Here is a 22,529-nt window from a genome sequence, read left to right as displayed (position 1 = left end):
GCCAGGTGCACATGTCCTTCCTTCTCCCTAGCGGGAGTGGGGGCAGGTGGGCTCTTGGTCAGTGAGGGATCTTGTGGTCTAGCCACAGCTGCTCAAGGTGGGTGCTTCCCACTCACCTCCAGCTTTGGCTCTCTCAGGAAGGCCAGAGGCATCTTATGAAATTCTTAAGCTAAAAGCTTGAGCCCACAGAAGAACACAAAGGAAGTGAGTTCAGTTTCAGTCCCTTCGTGGAGTGTGACAGTGGGGTGCTTCCCAGTTTCTCTCCAGGAGGTTAAATGTGTTTGTTTTTTTTAGAAGCTGATACTATTTATAGAATAAAGAACTTGGCCGGGTGCGGTGTCTCACACCTGTAATCCCAGAATTTGGGAGGTGGAGGCGGGCAGATCATGAGTTCAGGAGATCAAGACTATTCTGGCTAACACAGTGAAACCCCATCTCTACTAAAAATACAAAAAATTAGTCGGGCGTGGTGGCACATGCCTGTGGTCCCAGCTACTCGGGAGGCTGAGACAGGAGAATCGCTTGAACCCAGAAGGCAGAAGTTGCAGTGAGCTGAGATTGCGTCACTGCACTCCAACCTGGGCAAAAGAGTGAGACGCCGTTCCTGCCGACCCCCCCAAAAAAGAATAACTTGTTTGGAATTATCTGGAGAGTACCTTTGTAAAAGATTTCTCAGATTAGGTCCTCTGATTTTTTAAAAAACTTATTTTTAAATGTGGGGGTGCAGAATCACCAAATCTTTTTTTTTTTGAAACGGAGTCTCGCTCTGTCTCCCAGGCTGGAGTGCAGTGGCGCAATCTCGGCTCACTGCAAGCTCCGCCTCCCGGGTTCAAGCCATTCTCCTGCCTCAGCCTCCTTTGTAGCTGGGACTACAGGTGCCCGCCACCTTGCCCGGCTAATTTTTTGTATTTTTAGTAGAGACAGGGTTTCACCGTGTTAGCCAGGATGATCTCGATCTCCTGACCTTGTGATCTGCCCGTCTTGGCCTCCCAAAGTGCTGGGATTACAGGCGTGAGCCACCGGGCCGGCCTTGAAGGTTTTTTTGTTTGTTTGAGACAGTGTTTCGCTCTTGCTGGAGTGCAATGGCCCATCTCGGTTCACTGAAACCTCCGCCTCCAGGGTTCAAGTGATTCTCCTGCTTCAGCCTCCCAGCTAGCTGGGATTACAGGCACCCGCCACCACGCCCAGCTAATTTTTTTGTATTTTTAGTAGAGATGGGGTTTCACCATTTGACCAGGCTAGTCCCAAACTCCTCACCTCAGGTGATCCTACCGCCTCAGCCTCCCCAAGTGTTGGGATTACCGGCGTGAGCCACCGCGTCCGGCCTGGATCAGGAGTTTGATAAGTGAGGGTAGGGACAGAGGCTAGGTAGATGTCCCCCAGAGTGAACAGTGGGTGATGCCCAGAAACTCCACAGGTCTCAGGTGAGAGAGAGAGATTTGAAGGGCTGAGGCTGTGAGTTGGGTGGCGAGGGATGCGCCTGCAGAGGTCGGGGTCGGGCCGCATTGGGCAGGGCCTTATGGGCCGGGAGCTAGTAGGATTTCCTTCGGAAGAGGCGGCTCTACGTGAGCAGGGGCGAGGGCAGGGAGTCCAGTAGGAAGGACGCTACTGTGGGCGGCCGAAGGTGGCGTGAGGGGTGGGTGGGTCAGGTCGGCAGGGCCCGCCGCGGGGGCCCTGGGGGAGGGGTCAGAGGGTGGTAAGCTCGGGGGTCGTCTCGCGGGGCCCAGCGGCTCTGATTCCGCACCCCCCCACCCCCGAGCTGGAGGCTAGTAGGTGGCGTATTCAGAGGACGCCACCCGAGCCACGCGAGGGAGAAGAGTGGAGATAGACAAGTAAGATGGGCTCTGGGGTTTTCTGATAGACAAAAAAATAGTAAAGCCAACTAGATAAGTAATCTGAAGCAGTGGAGAAGAAAGTGAAAGAAACGTTAGGAGCAAACAAGTAAACGGCTTGCGTAGAGGAACACCCAGGAGGTGAGATAGTCAGAGTAACTTAAAATGAAGAGACTTGGCTAAAGCACCCAGTGTACAGGCCCAAAAAGGCAAGCGGGGCAGGCGCGGCGGGGGAGGGTGGGTGTGGGTGTTCTTCCTGCCGAGGACGTAGCAGCCCCTGGGGAAGGACCGAGAATCCCCAGCTGCCTCCAACAGGAGAGGCTGCGGCTAGAGGGCCCAGGACTGGGACGGGACCTTCGCGGGGGTCCGGTTTCCAGGGTCGCGGAGAAGTTGGATGCAGACGCTTGAAATGGGAAGGAGGTATCCGGGGATGGCAGGAGGCCCTGGGCAGGCGGCTTCTGCAGTCCTGGGCCGGTCCGGCCTGCCCTGCCCGGTCCAGGGCGCAGAGCAAGGACACCCCACGACCCATCTCACAGAGCCCTAAAATAACCCCTAGGTGGAAGTGTGTTTCCCCCATTTTACAAATATAGCATCTGGGGCTCAGAGAGGGCGGCCTCTCACCCGACGTCACACAGGAACCGGGCCCGCCCCCAGGCCGTGGAGCCAGTAGAAGTGCCCCCGCCTAGGGGTCTTCCCGCCACCAGGGCCCCCGCTCTGGGAGGAGCCGGCACGAGCCCCTCCCGCTCTCCGCCCCCGAGGGGCGGCCCGGGGGGCGGGCGGAGGAAGTGAGCGCAGCGGGGAGGAATGCGAACGGGCGGGGCGTGTCGGCCCGGGGCGGCGGGGACAGCGGCGGGCGGCCAGGACGGCGGGTGCGGCGGGGCTGAGTGTGCGCGATGCCTCACTTCACCGTGGTGCCAGTGGACGGGCCGCGGCGCGGCGACTATGACAACCTCGAGGGGCTCAGTTGGGTGGACTACGGAGAGCGCGCGGAGCGCGAGGACTCGGACGGTGAGGGCGCGTTCTGAGGGGCCGTGGCGGGGCAGCGGGGCCTGCCACCCGGGGCCGCCATCCCGGGTCCGCGCCCGCACTTATCCGGGGACCTTGCGCGCACACGTCGGTGTGGACTCAACTTTCTTTGGTCCACGCCACAGCCACTGGCTCGTCGCACCGCGCGCGCAGACACGATTTTCCTCGGCCCCCGGCGCCCGCCCCGGGCCACTTTCTCCACCCCAGCTCCTCCCCTGTGGGCCGAGGGCGGGGGCTGCAGACGTGGCCGCCGAGGGAAGCCAGCCGGCCGGGCCGCCCAGCTTTGGGACGGGGGCGAGACCCCATCTCAGGCCCTTCCCGGCCCTTCACCTTCGGTGAATCCCACATCCTCTTCTCGCCTCAGTTCCCCACTTGAGATTCAGCGTCTTTGCCTGTGAGACGACCCTCTCCCCAACTACCCAAACCCCTCCGTGTGCCTCTCTGCGCCAACCTGCACTTTGGCCAGAGTGTACCCACTGGAGGTCTATGGGTAACTGCCTGTGAGTGCGCCAGTGTAGATCTGTAGGGACAGTGGGCCTCTGTGAAGCACTCAACACGGAGACGAACGTTTAATCCTCCAGCATCACCCGTGGGATAAGTACTGTTACTCCCAATTAGGAAGCAGTGAAGGGAGGGGTGGCGGTTATGTAACTTGCCCAGGGGCAGTCAAGCCTGGGTGTGAGATTCCAGCACCTTAACTCTTTAACCTAGGTGCCAGGGCCCGGAGGTAAGCCCCATATCCCTCCTCCTTCCTTCCAGCCCTTTCTCTCCACAGCCCTTTCTCCATCTCCTACCCCAAGAGGCCCCCAGGGGACTGTTCTTGTTAAGGCCCACCCTTGGAGTGCAAACACGGCTGAGGACATGTGTCTGTGTATGTAGTGGCCTATGCATGTGTAATTGTGCTTGTACAAGTGTATGGCTGTGGGTATCACAGGATGAAGTCTGGTTCAGGTCAGGGTGTTCTCACAGCCCCTGTTTCCTGCAGGGTTGACAGTGATGAGGATGGTGATTTGACTGATGACAAATACCTGTGTGACCAATCATGATGGAGATATGTAGGAAGTGTGTGGTTGACACTTGCCACGTGACATGATCTGGACCTCTGATCTGTCCGTGATGATGACTGAGGTGATCCATGCCTGATGTAAATGATGGCTATGTGTGTGTATCACTTGATTGCCATGTGCAGAGGTAGCACAGGACAGTGGCATGGGCTGCTGGACATTGCAGAGGTTTTACAGGCTTGACAGCTGTGTGAGTGCCCCAGCCTCTGTGCCCTTGTCTGCCCCTAGCTTGATTCAAGTGGTCAAAGCAAAAGCCAGCATCCCTGCTTCCCTAACCCTGGGAGGACCTCTCTCCCCAGAGAGTGGACTGGGCTGCATCCCCAGGATCAGCCTGGACCAGTGGGCAGGCAGAGAGCTGAGCCTAGCTGCTGGCCCCGCCTTGGCCACGCCTTGGCCCCTACAGGGTGACTGGAGGGACCTGGAGCTACATTGGCTGAGTCCTGCTAGATCCCCGCAAGCTAGGCCAGCTCCTCCCACTACCTCCCTTCCTCTTTCTCCTCCTCTTACTCCTTTTCAGCCAGACCTTGGCTGTCTGCAGGATGAGGGACACCCTGAGCCCCGGTGAGTGATTTTGATCCTTGGTGGGGACTGCAAAGGGTCAGAGGGCACAAAGCACAGTGAGCCTCAGATCCATCTCCTGCCCCTTCCCCAGCTCGGTGCCCACACCTCTGCTCTGGGAGGTCTAGATGGGCTTACTTATCCAGCCCATCTTGGCCTGTGGGCAGGGGGTAGGGAGGTCCTGGAGGGGGCACCTCAGGCAGATATCCATGTGCACAGGAATCAGGAGGGTCACCTGGATCCCCACCTGCCACTGGTGCAGTCACAGTTGCTGGTGGAAACACAGTTGTGTAGGTCACAGGCAGTCCCTAGGCCTAGGCCATACTCAGATTTACTGGGGATCTCAAGTGGTGTCTAAGCAGCTTCGGCCTGGCAGGCGTGTCCAGACCTGCCCTGGAATTTTTGAAATGGCTGAGGCCAGAATGGGAGGTCTGAAGCTGAGGGCAGTACAGACATCCAGGCACTGCTTAGACCCTTACATTCCCACAAGCCCTTGGGAGCTTTGTGGGAACCCCGAGGAGTGCCCGCTGGGTGTCTGGCGCCAACTGTCCCTTTTCTAGTGCATCTGGGCAGTTGGAAAAACAAGTGTTACGATCTCCACCTCACAGAAGAGGAAACCAAAGCTGCACAGGGAATAAGCAGGTTTCCCTGGGTCACACGGGGGAAGGGCCAGGAATCCAAGCCAGTCTGCCGCAGTCTGAACGCACAGAGGCCTGGGTATACATACCCTGGCCAAATTGCAGCACTCTTCTCTATGTTTAAAGATTGTGCTGCATAGATGGACTGGAGTCTGTAGTAGTAACGGAACCTGCAGCTCAGCCCCCACCTGGCTCTGATGGACCCTGGGACCCAGATGTGGCCTTCTCCCTGGGTGGCCTTGCCTCTGAACATCTCTGAACTTCACTCTCGTTGTCCCTAAAAGGGAGTAAATGCTCTCTACTGGAGTGTTGCCGTGAGAACTAGAGACAACTTTTGGAAGGGCCTCGAGCCATCCTAGAGTGATGGCTGAAGGGACAAGGGATAGGCTAGATCTTAGAGGACCATTTACAGGCATTTGTGGGGGAGCCGCTGTGTGCTCAGCTGTATGTTTTCTGGATAGCAATACAATCTCCCCAGAAAGACTAGGCAACAGTGATGGGGCAGGCTGCAGTACGTGAGTTTAGAATCAATTATAATTGATTTCCAGCCAACTTCCACAAAAGGATCAGAAGCAATAGCCAACAAAAGAGTCTCCCCAAGTGATTGTTACTCTCAGGAAGATCAAAAACCATGCAGAGGAAGGGGGCAAGGACTCTGAGATGAGACAGATGGTGACTTTATCTAAAGAGTAAATTTAGCTTGGAGATTCCTGGCAGCCAAAGCAGAAAGAGAAGTAAGAAGAGCTGTATAGCTGCCATTTTCTGACAAAATGAAGCATCTGATTTATCAAAAGGAGACACTTTTTTTTGTCACAAAAATCCAAGAGTAATTTTCAAAGGCTTTTCACTGAAGGGCCATTAATGTCATTAATGTAAGGGGCAGAGTGTTACTGGGTTTTCAGATATTTCTTGGGACTCCTGATCCTGAACAAGCATGGAGGGCACAGCAGATATCATAGAGTGTCCGAAGAGCTACGTGACCTCACCTGGCTTTAACATGACATGGTGGACTATCTTGACCTCTGGCTGCCTTTGTCCACTGTACCATTGGCATTGACCTATGTGAATGTGGGACTGAGCTGCTTGGCTCACTTAGCTAGCCCAGGTTGCTGGGTGCAGCAGGTGTGCCACTTTCACATGCTGTGGGAAGGAAGAACTGACTTTGCCCCAGAAACTGTCATGGGCACACTTGATCTGTTAGTTTCCTTGGGGGATAAAGAATCCACAGCACAGCACCTGCTGAGTGGTTGTTGGCTCAAAGAAAGCAAGTGAAGCCTCATGCTGATAGCAAGAGATGTATCAGATGTAGGAGGATGCCTCAATCAGCATTCTCAGCTGCAGACAAGATAAATGAATTGTGGCCTATGTAAACAGAAAAGGTTGGCGGGCATGGCCAGTGCAGAGCCCAATCACACCACTAGCCTGGGCTGGTGGTGACAGTTCTGTTGCCACCTCCATCACTGAACACCATGCCAGTCCTTCTAACGTCAAAACTGCATACTACTGCCATCCAACACCAAGATGTGTGCTTTCCATTTGCTGTGAGGCCTTGAGCCAGGGCCGGGGCTGCGAGGGTAACTGGAGTGGAGGGAACACTCAGCACCTAGAAAATGAGTGCTTGGCGTCCTTCTTGGTGGGAAGCTGGGAATGGCACCCACTGAGACTCATAAGGGACAAGAGTTGGAAAACAGGGAAGAGTGAATGATGGGAGGCCAGAAAAAACAGTTGAGCTTTAGGAGTTGATGCAGGCTTATAAAAAAGGAGAATTTCACTCCTTTTGGCGAGATTTCTCGGAGTTGGGGCACTGGCTCACCAGCCTAGGGTTGTAGGCAGAGGTTAGTCTGGGGCAAGTGGCGGGATCTGGGGCAAGGGGGGCATTGTTCTGCCCCTGCCAGTAGTCCTGGCTCCCATTTTTCTCCCTGCTCAGTCTGACACCCACCGGTCCAACTTTCTTTTTTTTTTTTTTTTTTTTGAGGCGGAGTCTTGCTCTGTCCCCAGGACTGGAGTGCAGTGGCCAGATCTCAGCTCACTGCAAGCTCCGCCTCCCGGGTTTATGCCATTCTCCTGCCTCAGCCTCCCGAGTAGCTGAGACTACAGGCGCCCGCCACCTCGCCCAGCTGGTTTTTGTATTTTTAGTAGAGATGGGGTTTCACCGTGTTAGCCAGGATGGTCTCGATCTCCTGACCTCGTGATCCGTCCGTCTCGGCCTCCCAAAGTGCTGGGATTACAGGCTTGAGCCACCGTGCCCGGCCCGGTCCAACTTTCTTAGGCGACCCTAGAAGGCTCCTGGCATCCACTTCCGCTCTCCACGGCCTGGGGCTTGCCCCGCCTCCCAGCATGCCCTGGGCTGCCCCGCAGGATGCCCCCGCGCAGTGCATAGTGGGGTAGCCAGCCAGCCACCTTCGTTCGGGCCATGGCAGCCGAAGGTGCTCTGTGCGGCTTCGTGTATCTGGAGGGCACTGCCTGGGCGGTCCCTGAGGACACTGAGCCCTTGGCATCCTGCACATTGGGTACTCCGGAAAGGCTGGGAAATGGACTGGGGCGGGGAGGGGATCTGGGGGCGGATCAAAGGCTAGCCCCGCCCACCCGCAGGCCCCGCCCCTCGGCGTCCACATGTGCTTGTGCTAGGGTGCCTGCTCCCTCACCTGGATTCCCTTCACTGGAGGGAATGATGTCCCAGGTTTTGGTCACTGGCCACTCTCTAGCTATCTCTGGCCCTTCAAGGGCATTGGCACGGTGCGATGTGGAAACTGAGTTCCAACCTGGTGACACTGCAGCTCCAAAGTGCTCCACAGAAACGATGTTTTGGGGTCTGGCTTTCTGGGAAGGGGCACAGGCTGGGGGGTTCAGGAAACAGTCCCTGATTGTCTCTCTTTCTTCACAGGACATGGCAACCACAGAGAGAGCAGCCCTTTTCTTTCCCCCTTGGAGGCTTCCAGAGGAAGTGACTACTATGACAGGAACCTGGCACTGTTTGAGGTAGCTGAGGAGCCATTTTGGGTCACAGGTTTGGCAGACAGAGGCTTTAGCTAAGCAGTCAGGCTGGACACGTGGGCCTCCTCTGTTTGGCTCTTCCTCTCATCTCCTCTTGTCTTCCTGGCTCTCATGGCAGCCGGGCTGCAGTTCCCTTGGCCCTTTCAACTGAAACTGCCTTCCCGGAGGCCACTCACAACCCCACCCCCATTGCTACCTCCAGGACTGTTCACCTCTGACTTCCTTACAACCCCTCAGCAAGGACACGTCTGCTTAGGATTTCCCAACTCAGGATTTCTCCTCTTCTCTCCACTCCTGGTTCTTCTCCAAGTCCATGGTTCTTCGCTCTCCCAAGGATTCTTCCTTGTCCTTCTTGGTTGGCTCTTCTAGCTCTGTCTCCCTCTAGTTCCCTGAGGACTGGTCCATTTTCAGCTTTAGGGGATACGTCTCTGGAAAGATTCCCAAATATCTGCCTCTGTACTTGAGTTTTATCTTCTTCAGACTCAAGCTGAGCAGTGAGATCTGGATTTAAAATGTAGTTTAAGCTCCTAAACTCTGACCCACACGTTCAGCCATTGCATGGCTGAATAATGGAGACTCCTTAATCTCTCTTTTTTTTCTTTTTTCGTTTTGAGATGGAATCTCACTCTGTTGCCCCAGGCTGGAGTGCAGTGATGCGATCTTGGCTCATTGCAACCTCTGCCTCCCAAGCTCAGTGATTCTTCTGTCTCAGCCTCCCGAGCAGCCGGGATTACAGGCGCCTGCCACCACGCCTGGGTAATTTTTGTATTTTTAGAGACGAGGTTTCACCCTGTTGGCCAGGCTTGTCTTGAACTCCTGACCTCTAGTGATCCTCCTGCTCGGCCTCCCAAAGTGCTGGAATTACCACTGTCAGCCACCACATCCGGCCGAGGCTCCTCAATCTCCACATGCCCCCAAGGGCCCTCGTCTTCTCCTCTCACACCAAAGCAACTTCTCCCTGTGTGTTGATCAGAAGGGAGCTGACAGAGAGGGAAAAGCTAAATGTGGGCAGGGGGCAGGTGAAGGCACAGCATCGAGAAGGCTGCAGGAGCAGGGATCATTGCCTAGACCCCGGTGGGGCTGGGGAGCCTGAGCTCTGGGAGGCCTCCTGACCTGGGAAAGCAGCAAGGTTCTGCAGTGAAGGCCTTGGCCCAGCCCCGCCTGAGGATGGGCGGGAGAGTCAGGATCCCATCTCTGCGATTGATGTGGGTACTCGCAGGACTGGGGTCAAGGGAAGACCATCCAGGGAGATCAGGGTTTGGGCAGACAAGAGAGACTTCACTTGTCCCAGACATCACTCTTTTGCCCTCTTTTGTTCCCTGAGGTGACTAGGGTGACTTTTTGTGGGGAGGGTAGGCGTGAGTCCTAGAGGTGCAGCCATAGCTGGGAGGTGGCTGCGCAGAGCAGGCAGGATGAAGTGTGCCATTGCCCGCCTGCCAGACGTGTTCTTCCCTGCCCTCTCTCCCCTGAGGCAGGTGGTTTTCACAAATGGGCTGGCAGTGATTGTAGCCAAGGTGGGGTAGAGAAAAGCAGCCGCGGGGCTGGGCCTTTTGAGTGCCACGTCCTGGGGTGTGGTGTCCACACCTGTCCAGTTGGATGGCTTGGGCTTCCCCAGGCAGGAACTGGGATCAGGCCCAGGCCTGTCTCAGGGCTTGGAACAGGGCCAGGGATCAGGCAGCTGGCTTCACACAGCTGGTACCCACCTGGCCGAATGCCATCTTGCCCTGTGGCTCTGTTTACAGGAAGAGCTGGACATCCGCCCAAAGGTATCGTCTCTTCTGGGCAAGCTCGTCAGCTACACCAACCTCACCCAGGGCGCCAAGGAGCATGAGGAGGCTGAGAGTGGGGAGGGCACCCGCCGGAGGGCAGCCGAGGTGAGCTGACTGGGGCAGCAGAGGGGCCACACCTGGGAAGACAGACACAGCACCATGGATTTGGCTGTTTCCCCACATGGTGGTGAGCACACCAGGGGAAGTGGGTGCTAAGCATGGTGAGCAGGGAGGATGGGCACTGAGTGCCTTGGCTCAGGAGGCTTTAAGAAGTGAGCTAATGAGAATCTCCCCAGGGACAGAGGGCCAGGGAGGCCCTCAGGAATGACGGCGGGAGACACAGCTGCCTGTACTCAGTCTTTACTGTGTGCGAGGTACCACACCAGGCAGTGGGCCTGGGTTCTCACATGTCATCTGTTCAACAAAACCAAGAGGCAGGTGCTACTATACTCCCCATGTTTCAGATGAGGAAATAGTGTCAGGGACATTAAGGAACTTGTGTAAAGTGACTGAGCTAGACAAGATCAATCTGTAATGCTGGGAGATAGATTCGTGGATTTTTATGGGAGACAGATTTGTGGGATATGTAACTACACAAAATGCCAGATCAGTGACATTGTGTGAGGGTGGCTAAGGGTGTTGCCCTTGGAGCCAGCAACCAGGTTGTCTCTCGGAGGTCATGCAATTCAGAGCAAGTCACAAACCCTCCTGCTGCCCACAGTGTTGCCCAAGGCTCCATTGGCAGAACCCTCCAACAACCCCCTGGGTTCCTTGAGTGCCAGGGTCGGGGGACATGTGTATGTGATCGGAGCCTGATGCTGCCTTATGGGGCTTCCCTGTCCCACTTTTTGGTCACTAATCCAGTTCTCTGGCCCTTCAGCCCTCCTCTCTTTGGGGTGACTGTTACCTCTTTGCCTAGCTCCTCTGTGTCATTGGGGCTCAGTGTAGCTGAGGGCTGGGGATTTTTCTACATTTTTCATTTGGAGGCTAGGGACCCACCCTGTCTACATACTGACTCCCTGAGGTTTGGGAAGCAGCAGTGTTTTGGGAGGAGCTGAGGTGTGGCACTGGCTGTAGTATTCTCAGAGGTTGACACAAGCAGAAGGAGCTCCTGGCTGGGATAAGCCAGGCCTGCAGCCTCACACCTGGTTCTGAGATTTGGGCTTCTCTGGGGTGGGGCCAGCAGAGAAGGTAGACCTCACTGAAGCACATCTCTCACCTTGCCCTTCAGAGAAGCAAACCAGCACACAGACTTGACCCTGACCCTGTCCAGCCAGGTGTGATTTTGCTGGCATGTTCTGGACTGGATAGTGGAGAACCCTAACTGCATCTGTCCATGTCTGTCCAGCACTGCAGGAGTGTCTCAACCTCTGAGAGTACTCTGCCCACAGTGGTGACAGGATCCTTAGGTCAGAGCCTCATCCCTGTCCCTTCAGGCCAAGCCAGGGAGCTGATGGCGGGGAGTGAAGAGGCCCCTGAGAACAGGTAGTGCACATCTTAGCAGGAATGTGGGAGGGATGCATGGGCTGGAGAAGACCCATCATCCCTTGGCCCAGTGGAGAACCCGTGAGGATGCTTAGCTTAGCTATCCAGCTTACCTGGCCCCAGGGCAAGGATGGGAGAGGGTGGCTGGGTGTCCTAGCTCCAATAGTTTTTCCATGGAAGAAAGAGGAGCATTGGCTGGGCACAGTGGCTCACGCCTGTAATCCCAGCACTTTGGGAGGCCAAGGCAGGTGGAGCACAAGGTCAGGAGATCGAGACCATCCTGGCTAATGTGGTGAAACCCCGTCTCTACTAAAGATACAAAAAATTAGCCGGGCGTGGTGGCGCGCGCCTGTAGTCCCAGCTGCTCGGGAGGCTGAGGCAGGAGAATGGCATGAATCCGGGAGGTGGAGCTTGCAGTGAGCTGACATTGCGCCACTGCACTCCAGCCTGGGCGACAGAGCGAGACTCTGTCTCAAAAAAAAAAAAGAAAAAAAAAAGAAAGAGGAGCCGGGCCAAGTCTTTAAGGAGTCAGTAGGAAGCTAGGGATCTGGGGCTGCTGAGTCGTGGTCCTCACCCGGGGCAGGCCCAAGCAGGGGCCTCGGAAAAGGAAGGCTTGAAGCAGGAAGGGTGGGCCTCCAACCAGACCATGCCAAAACCCAAAGCAGCCTCTCCCCAGCAGCTTGTCCAGCTCCAGCTCCAGCTCTGGCCTGATGACCTTCTGAGGCTGCCAGAGGTTATTTGGGGATGCAGAAAGCATTTCCGGCCCGCCCTGCCCTTTCCCACACTGCCCTTTTCTTAGAGTGACTCAGCTTGGGATGGGGGTGGGACTGGGAGCTCTTGCCGTTGCTATTCCGTGGGTGGCATCCTCTGAGAAGGGCTCAGACAATGCCCAGATGAGGGGGATCCATCCCCTGCACTGCTCTACACAGGACAGTTTGAGGAGCCATTTGTTTTTGCTGAGACTTTTCTGAAGTCCTTTAGTTTGCTCACAGGTCCTGCCCCAGGCCAAGACCCTTCAGGAGGGGCATTAAGGAACTTGTCGAAGGTGACTCAGCCAGACAAGATCATGGCCATGGAGTTCTCTTCTCCCTAGCTTCTGGGCAGCAGAGGCACTCTCTCGTGGGGCTTCCCTGTCCCTTCTCCCTGAATGATGTTCACTAATCCAGTCCTTTGGGTCAGTGAGGAGGCTTTGTTGGAGTTCCAGTGGAAGCTGTCAGGGCCACGTTGTGGAGGCTGCACTCTTGGGGGCCCAGTGCCTCAAAACGATGTCAGCCAGCCTCTGTGCTCTCAGCCTCTGCCCTGGCCTCCTGGCTGGCCCCTACTCTGCCCTAAATTGAGAAAGGGTGCCTGGATTTGCATATTAGATCTTCCTCACCTGCCCTAAAGCCTGAGCACTTTCTCTCTAGGATTTTCCCAACAGGATGTCCCAGGGGCTTCCAAAACACCACTCACTGGGTTCAGAAGCACGTTTTGGGTACCTGCAGGGCCTGCTGGTGACAGAACCATAAACAAGCCAAGCCTGCCCTAATATGGTCACAAAACATACAAGTACATTCTGTTACCATGACCTGTAGTGACAACTGTGATAGGGAGTATCAGATGCCGAAGGACTGTGAGAGGGAGGACCAGCTCCACCTAAGGCAACCTGGGGACATCTTCCTGGGGGAGGTAACAGTTTCACTGAAGAGGAGTTTGCCAGGCCGTGAGGCAGGGCCGACTCTCCCAGGCAGAGTCCAGCACATTCTCAGGTTTGGAGAATCTGAGGGACCCATGTGGTCAGGGGCTGGGGCTAACAAGAGAGGTGATGGGACATGTCTGGTGGCCCAAGCCAAGGAGTTGGACTGCACACTGGATTACAAGACATCACAGAAGGTTTTCAACATGGGTGATGAGATTAGACTTGCTTTCAGAGACCTACTGTAGCAGCAGAGTGGGCTGGAATGTGGAGAGGTTGACAGGCTCGGGAGGGTACCACCCAGGTGCCTGCGGTTCAAGGGACTAAGGCTGGGACAAGGCAGGCGGATCTCAGGGCAGCAGGGAGACAGACTGGGTAGGAGTTAGTGTCTACCAGGACTGGAGTTGGGGGTTGAGGAGAGGTAGGGCCAGGGATGACTTCTGGGACTTTGCCTGGGGTGACTTACGGCCTGCTGGGTGAGAAGGTGGAGATCTGAGACAAACCCCTCTTTCTAGAAGTTTAACAGGAGAGAGGAAGGGAAGGAGGCAGTACCTTGAGAGAGAGTTAAGGTTCTAAAGCTCAATGTGGGTTTTTAAAAAGAATCAGGTTTTACACCTTCCCAGATTCAACTGTCTTCCTATATGAAAGTTAATAGAGACATCTAGCTGTCACCCCTACCCGCTATGTTCCCCGGGGCCCCACCAGGGAAGGGGGCCTGCTGAGTGACTAGGGCTGACCCTCCATGGTGCATCCCTCTGATGCTCTACTTGCCCCCTCCCTTCGTGTTCGTACAGGCGCCCAGCATGGGCACCCTCATGGGGGTGTACCTGCCCTGCCTGCAGAATATCTTCGGGGTTATCCTATTCCTGCGGCTGACCTGGATGGTGGGCACAGCTGGTGTGCTACAGGCTCTCCTCATCGTGCTTATCTGCTGCTGCTGTGTGAGTGTCCTGGCGTGGCAGGGGTGGGCTGGGTGTGGGCCATGGCTGCCACCACAGAGCCCACCCAGCTGAGCTGCTCACCCAGGCCCTCCTTCCCACAGACCCTGCTGACGGCCATCTCCATGAGCGCCATTGCCACCAACGGTGTTGTTCCAGGTCGGTGAGCGCCACCCAAGGCCTGGTGGAAGAGAAAAGGGCCCAGAATCTGCCTTGACCTACCTGGGAACCCCCATAGCACACCCCTGCCCCAAGCAGTTCTGTAGTGGGCTCCCAATCCCTGATGCCAGGACCGTGCCCACGTAGAAGCTTTACTGCTTGACAGAGCTGGAGAGTGCCATTGTGGTTTTTGTTAATGTAAAAGCAATACCAAAAAAAAAAAGGACAATGTATGTTTACTGTAAGAAGGTTTGAAAGTGCAGAAAAGGCTGGGTGCGGTGGCTCACGCCTGGAATCCCAGCACTTCGGGAGGCCAAGGCGGGTGCATCACGATGTCAGGAGTTCAAGACCAGCCTGGCCAAGATGGTGAAATACCATTTCTACTAATAATACCAAAATTAGCCAGGCATGGTGGTGGGTGGCTGTAATCCCAGCTACTTGGGAGGCTGAGTCAGAGAATTGCTTGAACCCGGGAGGCAGAGGTTGCAGTGAGCCAAGATTGCGCCAGCTTGGGTGACAGACCAAGACTTCATCTCAAAAAAAATAAATAAAAAAGTGCAGAAAAGTGTAGAATGGAAAAGTAAAAGCACCAATAATCCCACCATCCCGAGATCATTACTATTCGCCTTTTGGTATATATAGGTCTTAGGGTCTTATGAAGTATCGCACACGTACACTCTATTTATATAAATTATATATATTTCCCAAAAGTATATGTGTGTGTATATATCTATGCATTTATGTGTATGTGTTTACATGTGTACGTGTGTGTGTTTCCCAAGTGTTGAGAACGGTTTTTTGATTTTGGTTTTTTGGTGTGTTTTTTGAGACAGAGTCTTGCTTTATTACCCAGGCTGGAGTGCAGTGGCATGATCTCAGACCACTGCAACCTCCACTTTCCAGGTTTAAGCAATTCTAAGTGATTCTCATGCCTCAGCCTCCTGAGTAGCTGGGATTACAGGTGACTACCACATTTTTGTATATTTAGTAGAGACGAGGTTTCACCATGTTGGCCAGGATGGCTTCGAACTCCTGACCTTAACTGATCCACCCACCTCCACCTCTCAAAGTGCTGTGATTACAGGTGTTAGCCACTGCACCCTGCCGAAAATGATTTTTTGAAAACAGGACTCTCAGTGGTACACCACATAACCTAATTAATGTGTTTATTCTCCTGCCTGTGGGTTCCACTTTTTCACCATTGTATACATTGTTGTCATGAACATCCTTGAACATGAATCTTTGTTCATGCTCCAGCAGTTCCCTTAGGAGAGGGTCCTGGAGGTGGATTACAGCATGAAAAAGATTGATTTTTCATTTATTTATTTTAGGTTTTTTTTTTTTTTTTTTTTTTTTTGAGACGGAGTCTCGCTCTGTGGCCCAGGCTGGAGCGCAGTGGCCGGATCTCAGCTCACTGCAAGCTCCGCCTCCCGGGTTTATGCCATTCTCCTGCCTCAGCCTCCCAAGTAGCTGGGACTACAGGCGCCCGCCACCTCGCCTGGCTAGTTTTTTGTATTTTTTTAGTAGAGACGGGGTTTCACCGTGTTAGCCAGGATGGTCTCGATCTCCTGACCTCGTGATCCGCCCGTCTCGGCCTCCCAAAGTGCTGGGATTACAGGCTTGAGCCACCGCGCCCGGCCTATTTTAGTATTTTTTTTGAGATGCAGTCTCTGTTGCCCAGGCTGGAGTGCAGTGGCACCATCTCAGCTCACTACAACCTCCGCCTCCTAGGTTCAAGTGATTCTCCTACCTCAGCCTCCCGAGTAGCTGGGATTACAGGCATATGCCACGATGCCCGGCTACTTTTGTATTTTTAGTAGAGACAAGGTATCTCCATGTTGGTCAGGCTGGTCTCGAACTCCTGACCTCAGGTGATCCACCCGCCTCAGCCTCCCAAAGTGCTGGGATTACAGACGTGAGCCACTGTGCCCAGCTGACTTTTTTTTTTTTTTTGAGACAGAGTCTCACTCTGTCGCCTAGGCTGGAGTGAAGTGGCTCACTGCAACCTCTGCCTTCCAGGTTCAGACAATTCTCCTGCCTCAGCCTCCTCAGTAGCTGGGACTACAGGCACTCACCACCACACCTGGCTGATTTTTTGTATTTTAGTAGAGACAGAGTTTCATCATTGCCCAGGCTGGTCACAAACTTCTGAGCTCAGACAATCCGCCAATCTCGGCCTCCCAAAGTGCTAGGATTACAGGCATGGGCCACCGCGCCCAGCCTTTTTTTTTAAATGTATATTTTTTATAATTTCCTTTTTTTAGTAGAGACGGGGTCTTGCGTGTTGCCCAGACTGGTCTGGAACCCCTGAGCTCAAGCAATCCACTCACCTCAGCCTCCCAAAATGCTGGGATTACAGGCATGAGCCAGATTGACTCTGAAAGAATTTCTTGATCCCTGTTTCCAGATTTTCACAAGAGACATTGTCTCAGCAGCAGATACAACCAGCAACATGAGATGACTTGTCCCCCTGTGCTTGTCACCCTGGGGCCTAGTCATGACTCTCTGTGAGTCTTGCAAGGGTGTTAGACTTTGTTAGAAGCACAGATTCAGGGCAGGAGCTGTGGACACTCACCTGGTGGCAGGCCCTGTGCTGGGCCTTAGGGCCAAAAGACTGGATAAGACACAGTCCCTGTCCTGTCTGGAGGGGTCAGACTAACAAAGGACAGGCCTCAGGAGGGTGAGGTGGGCTGAGATGGGACACACCCAGCCAGAAGAGGCTGGGGGCTGTGTACAGGACATTGGAGGACAGTGGCCACTCAGCCACTGCTGCAGACTAGAGCTGCTCCCACAAAGCAGTCATTTCCATGTTCCATGCTGGACATTCAAATCAGATGGGGATAGGATCGAATGCCAGCCTGGATACTTACCCACCATGCAGCCTTGGGCAGGTTTCCTAGCCCCTCTACTCATCCATAAATGGGAAAAGCAGTCCCTGTCCTTCCACGCGGTTGTGCAGGCTTGTCACAGGGAGACCCCTTGAAGAAGAACCAGCCTTGACCTGTGCACATTTTCATTTCTCTGCTGCAGCTGGGGGCTCCTATTTCATGATCTCTCGTTCACTGGGGCCAGAATTTGGAGGTGCTGTGGGCCTGTGCTTCTACCTGGGAACGACATTTGCAGCAGCCATGTACATCCTGGGGGCCATCGAGATCTTGCTGGTGAGTCAGGCAAACAGAAGTTCCAGGCTGTTCATCCCCACACCTCTGGCCACCGCCTGGGCATTATAAAGTAGAAAGCCTCTTCGAGAGACAAAGACCTTTGCTCAGCCTGGTTTTTCTTTCACTTCCATGCCAGTTTGGGTCAGGCAAGAAAGACGCCTGGCCGCCTTCACCTCGGCCGGGGATGTTCCGTCCACCTGGGCGCCATGGCAAGGGTTCCAGGAACTGTTGTATTTAGCTCAGTGACAGATCTTGGTGGTGATGCAGGCTTCCTTCTGGGCTTGTGTGGGCTCTGGCTAGCTCTGTGTCCCCTGGGGCTCTGTGCCAGGGCACTTCAGATCCACCTTCTGCTTGTCCTTCAGTCGGCATAAGCAGCCACAGGACCCTGCTGGAGGTTGGTTCCCGCTCCATGAGCCCCATGGGAGCTCTGTCAGCCTCAGCTTCTCATTCCCCAATTAACTGCCGCAGCAGTGGGGGAAGAGGCAAGGAGCTGCGGGAGGCATGGGGTGACAGGTGCCCGCCCCTGGGGATCCAGAGGGCAGGAGGTACCTAGAGGGACTGCCTGGCTGCTTTTGCCTCCAGGTCCTCTACCTGCAGCATGGACCCTGCACCTTCTGATTTTGGGGGGCTTTGGTTTGTTTTCATTTTTTATATCCTTTCTACATTCATTATGTGGGATTTGTCCCTTCTCCTGTTTATGTATTCAGCCATGTCATTATATCTGAATGGACTTCTGGATATTTACTTTATTCTTTGGGTTGTAATCCAATACTATCATTATTTATTTTCTTGCTCAAACTCTTCCACTTTGGCTATTTAGTGATTCAGGTTGGCATCTATGTTCGGATCCTTTTTGTTTGCTTGTTTTTATATAATAGCTTTATTAACATATAATTTACATACCACGCAATTCCCATGCCAATTTACATACCACTGGAAGTGTACAATTCAATGTCTTATAGTATATTCACAGAGTTGCGCAGTCAATTCTAGAACATGTTCATCATCCCCAGAACCCCCTTAGCAGTTACTCTCCATTCCCCGCCAGCACTGGCAACCAGGAGTCTGCTTTCTGCTTCGGGATTTGCTTATTCTGGACATTTCATATAAACAGAATCATACAATATGTGGCCTTTTGTGACTGGCTTCTTTTAGGTACTCTTATTTTTTATTTTAAAAATTAATTAATTTATTTATTTTGAGACGGAGTCTCACTGTCGCTTAAGCTGGAGTGCAGTGGCGTGATCACAGCTCACTGCAATTTCCACCGCCTGGGTTCAAGCGATTCTCCTGCCTCAGCCTCCCGAGTAGCTGGGATTACAGGCTCATGCCACCATGCCCAGCTAATTTTTTGTGTTTTAGTAGAGATGAGGTTTCACCAAGTTGCCTGGGATTGTCTCGAACTCTTGAGTTCAGGCAATCCTCCCGCCTCGGCCTCTCAGAGTGCTGAGATTACAGGCGTGAGCCATTGCGCCCGGCCTATTCATTTGTTTTTTTGAGACAATGTCTTACTTTGTTGGCCAGACTGGAGTGCAGTGGCGTGATCTCTACTCACTGCAACCATCGCCTCTGAGACTGAAGTGATTCGCCTGCCTCAGCCTCTGGAATAGCTGGGATTACAGGTGTGCACTACTACCACCAGTTTTTGCACCACTAATTTTTGTATTTTTAGTAGAGATGGGGTTTCACCATATTGGCCAGGCTGGTCTCTAACTCCTGACCTCAAGTGATCCACTGCCTCAGCCTCCCAAAGTGCTGGGATTATAGACGTGAACCACAGCGCTGGCCTATTTTTTATTTTTTTGAGATGGAGTCTCCCTCTGTCACCCAGGCTGGAGTGCAATGGTGCGATCTCTGCTCACTGCAACCTCTGCTTCCTGGATTCAAGCGATTCTCCTGCCTCAGCCTCCAGTAGCTGGGATTACAGGCATGTGCCATCACGCCCGACTAATTTTTGTATTTTTAGTAGAGATGGGGTTTCCCCATGTTAGCCAGGCTAGTCATGAACTCCTGACCTCAAGTGATCCCCCTACCTCAGCCTCCCAAAGTGCTGGGATTACAGGCCTGAGCCACTGCGCCCAGCCTCTTTTAGGTACTCTTAAAAAGAAAACCAAAATGACAAGTTTCACTTTCCAAATAAGAAGATAAAACCCTCCTTATCCATATTCTTGTTTCAGACCTACATTGCCCCACCAGCTGCCATTTTTTACCCATTGGGCGCTCATGACACGTCGAATGCCACTTTGAACAATATGCGTGTGTATGGGACCATTTTCCTGACCTTTATGACCCTGGTGGTGTTTGTGGGGGTCAAGTATGTGAACAAATTTGCCTCGCTCTTCCTGGCCTGTGTGATCATCTCCATCCTCTCCATCTATGCTGGGGGCATCAAGTCAATATTTGACCCTCCCGTGTTTCCGTAAGTAACCCAGGAATTTATCTGGGCATTGCATGGACATCCCTCTCATGTAGCCAGCCTTTGATGCCCTAGATCCCAGAGACTGCAGGGTGAGCACAAGCAGCGGCCTCGGGCTGCTCCGGGACAATGCTTCTGTCCCTCACAGGGTATGCATGCTGGGCAACAGGACCCTGTCCCGGGACCAGTTTGACATCTGTGCCAAGACAGCTGTAGTAGACAATGAGACAGTGGCCACCCGGCTATGGAGTTTCTTCTGCCACAGCCCCAACCTTACCACCGACTCCTGCGACCCCTACTTCCTGCTCAACAATGTGACTGAGATCCCTGGCATCCCCGGGGCAGCTGCTGGTGTGCTCCAGGGTGGGTCCTCCCTCCCATCCTCCTGCTCTTGAACCCACAGGCTGAGCAGGGGTGCAGAGCACAGAGCTGTCCTTGTGTGGCCAGCTTGGGAATGGGGGCAGGACTGGCCGCCTTCCCAGCCCAGCAGTGTCCTCCCAGCCTGGCTCCTGGCAGCCGAGTTTGGAGTGAGTGAAGCCTCTCTGGCCAGCGTCCAAGGCCTGCAGCAGCCTGTCTTCCCTAGCCACCAGCCCCTGACACTGCCTGGGGATGTTCCCACAGGATCTATAAAGGCCTTTGTGTGAGGCAGGCAGTGGGGGGCTGTGGTGACCCTGTGGTCAGGGTAGCCCTGTGGCTGACACTGCAATCATTGCGCTGAAGCTGTCTTGAGTCCCCAAAACTGCCCTGCATCTGCAGCCTCTGGCTAGGCTGCCCCAAACTGCCCGGGGTAGTGGGGGGCGGCTGTGGTGGTGACACAGCTACCCCTGCAGAAAACCTGTGGAGCGCCTACCTGGAGAAGGGTGACATCGTGGAGAAGCATGGGCTGCCCTCTGCAGATGCCCCGAGCCTGAAAGAGAGCCTGCCCCTGTACGTGGTGGCCGACATCGCCACATCATTCACCGTGCTAGTCGGCATCTTCTTCCCTTCTGTGACAGGTGAGCCCCGCCTGCCTACCCACCCATCCCTGTCCCCAATCCCGGGGAGCCCCTGAGGGAGTCTCATCTGTTTTTGGAGGCATCATGGCTGGCTCAAACCGCTCTGGGGACCTCCGTGATGCCCAGAAGTCCATCCCTGTGGGGACCATTCTGGCCATCATTACAACTTCCCTCGTGTGTATCCTTTCCCAGGCCTGGGGCAGGTTGGGCAGAGGACGGGAGGCGCTTGGCCTGTGCACGTCACCAGCTCACATGCACATACACCCCACACACTCACATATAGCTCCCCTTATCATGCACACACACACACACACACACACACCATGGTACTCCCAGTCCTTGCGGTCTGGCTGGGGTGGGGGCACATGGTCCCGTTCAGGGACAGTGGGGTGGCGGAGGCCGAATTTTCCTTGACGCCACCACAGACTTCAGCAGTGTGGTTCTCTTTGGTGCCTGCATTGAGGGTGTGGTTCTCCGGGACAAGTGAGTGAGCTGGGCCCCTCTCTGTAGCAGCGGCTGGGCTTTGGCCGGCCTTCACACCAGCCCCCAACCCTGTGGGTGGTCCTCAGGCTGCTGGCTACCTTTGGTGGTCTGTGTCGTCCTTCCGGACCCCTGACATCCCTCACTCTGGTGGCCCCTGCAGGTATGGCGATGGCGTCAGCAGGAACTTGGTGGTGGGCACACTGGCCTGGCCTTCACCCTGGGTCATCGTCATCGGCTCCTTCTTTTCAACATGCGGCGCTGGCCTCCAGAGCCTCACAGGGGCACCGCGCCTATTGCAGGCCATTGCCAAGGACAACATCATCCCCTTCCTCCGGGTGAGCCCTTCTGCACTCCCCCATGGCCTGGCTGCTCCCAGGCCCTCGCCCAGCTGGGGAGAGAGATAGGGAACACAGATGCAGTGTGTCCTGTCCTCAGTAGCCCCGGGGCCAGGCGGCCATCCATGAGGAGCTACTGAGAAGTGCCCTGGGCTGACACTGCCCTGGGCCTGGAGCTGCCTGGACCCAGAATCTTCATGGCCTGTTTAGGGCTCATCCAAAGGAGAGAGGCCTGGCGAGGTGGAGTCAGGGAGACTGGTGACACCCACAGAGATAGGCACAGAGGTGGCCTGAGCCCCCAAGGAGGGCCCTGGGGATGAGGGAGGCCAGGCTGGGGTCTGCGGCCCAAGGTATGGAATGGGGGTGACAGGACCAGCTTCCTTCCTGGTGCACACAGGTATTTGGCCACGGGAAGGTGAATGGTGAACCCACATGGGCACTTCTCCTGACAGCACTCATCGCCGAGCTGGGCATCCTCATCGCCTCCCTCGACATGGTGGCCCCCATCCTGTCCATGTGAGCTGGGGCTGGGCAGGGCAGGGCAGGGGGATGTTCTGGGAAAGGGTCCCTGAACCCCAGCACCTCCCCGTGGCTGTGTCTGGTGTTGGGGGTGCAGATGGGAGATGTGGCAGGCTGCTTGGGGAGATGTGGCCTGGCAGGGCTCAGCCCACCCCTGCATTTAGAAGCAAGCCTGGGGCCGGGCGCAGTGGCTCAAGCCTGTAATCCCAGCACTTTGGGAGGCCGAGACGGGCGGATCACGAGGTCAGGAGATCGAGACCATCCTGGCTAACACGGTGAAACCCCGTCTCTACTAAAAATACAAAAACTAGCTGGGCGAGGTGGCGGGCGCCTGTAGTCTCAGCTACTTGGGAGGCTGAGGCAGGAGAATGGCGTAAACCCGGGAGGCGGAGTTTGCAGTGAGCTGAGATCCGGCCACTGCACTCCAGTCCGGGCGACAGAGCAAGACTCCGCCTCAAAAAAAAAAAAAAAAAAAAAAAAAA

The 22,529-nt window shown here is 54.8% G+C and overlaps 1 protein-coding gene across 2 annotated transcripts in view; it reads left to right on the top strand.

The window, feature by feature from the left end:
• The first annotated feature begins 2,126 nt into the window (after window positions 1–2,126).
• Window positions 2,127–22,529, top strand: part of SLC12A4 (solute carrier family 12 member 4) — a 30,330-nt gene continuing 9,927 nt past the window's right edge. The window contains exons 1-13 of one of the 2 annotated variants that reach the window (XM_023210221.2): window positions 2,127–2,252; window positions 8,003–8,097; window positions 9,855–9,986; window positions 13,836–13,982; window positions 14,084–14,138; window positions 17,169–17,299; window positions 19,477–19,718; window positions 19,864–20,078; window positions 20,546–20,710; window positions 20,790–20,888; window positions 21,136–21,193; window positions 21,354–21,528; window positions 21,926–22,044. In XM_023210221.2, coding sequence (XP_023065989.1) covers window positions 13,845–13,982; window positions 14,084–14,138; window positions 17,169–17,299; window positions 19,477–19,718; window positions 19,864–20,078; window positions 20,546–20,710; window positions 20,790–20,888; window positions 21,136–21,193; window positions 21,354–21,528; window positions 21,926–22,044 — 1,397 coding nt within the window. In that variant the 5' untranslated portion in view covers window positions 2,127–2,252; window positions 8,003–8,097; window positions 9,855–9,986; window positions 13,836–13,844. Of the gene's footprint in view, window positions 2,253–2,601; window positions 2,841–8,002; window positions 8,098–9,854; window positions 9,987–13,835; window positions 13,983–14,083; window positions 14,139–17,168; window positions 17,300–19,476; window positions 19,719–19,863; window positions 20,079–20,545; window positions 20,711–20,789; window positions 20,889–21,135; window positions 21,194–21,353; window positions 21,529–21,925; window positions 22,045–22,529 lie in introns of those variants that run through there. The other variant, XM_023210220.3, reaches the window with a different exon arrangement.

This window comes from Piliocolobus tephrosceles, chromosome 17, assembly GCF_002776525.5.
Source record: "Piliocolobus tephrosceles isolate RC106 chromosome 17, ASM277652v3, whole genome shotgun sequence".
NCBI lineage: Eukaryota > Metazoa > Chordata > Mammalia > Primates > Cercopithecidae > Piliocolobus > Piliocolobus tephrosceles.
Note: the sequence above shows the minus strand (reverse complement) of the source record. Positions and strands in the feature narration are given on the sequence as shown.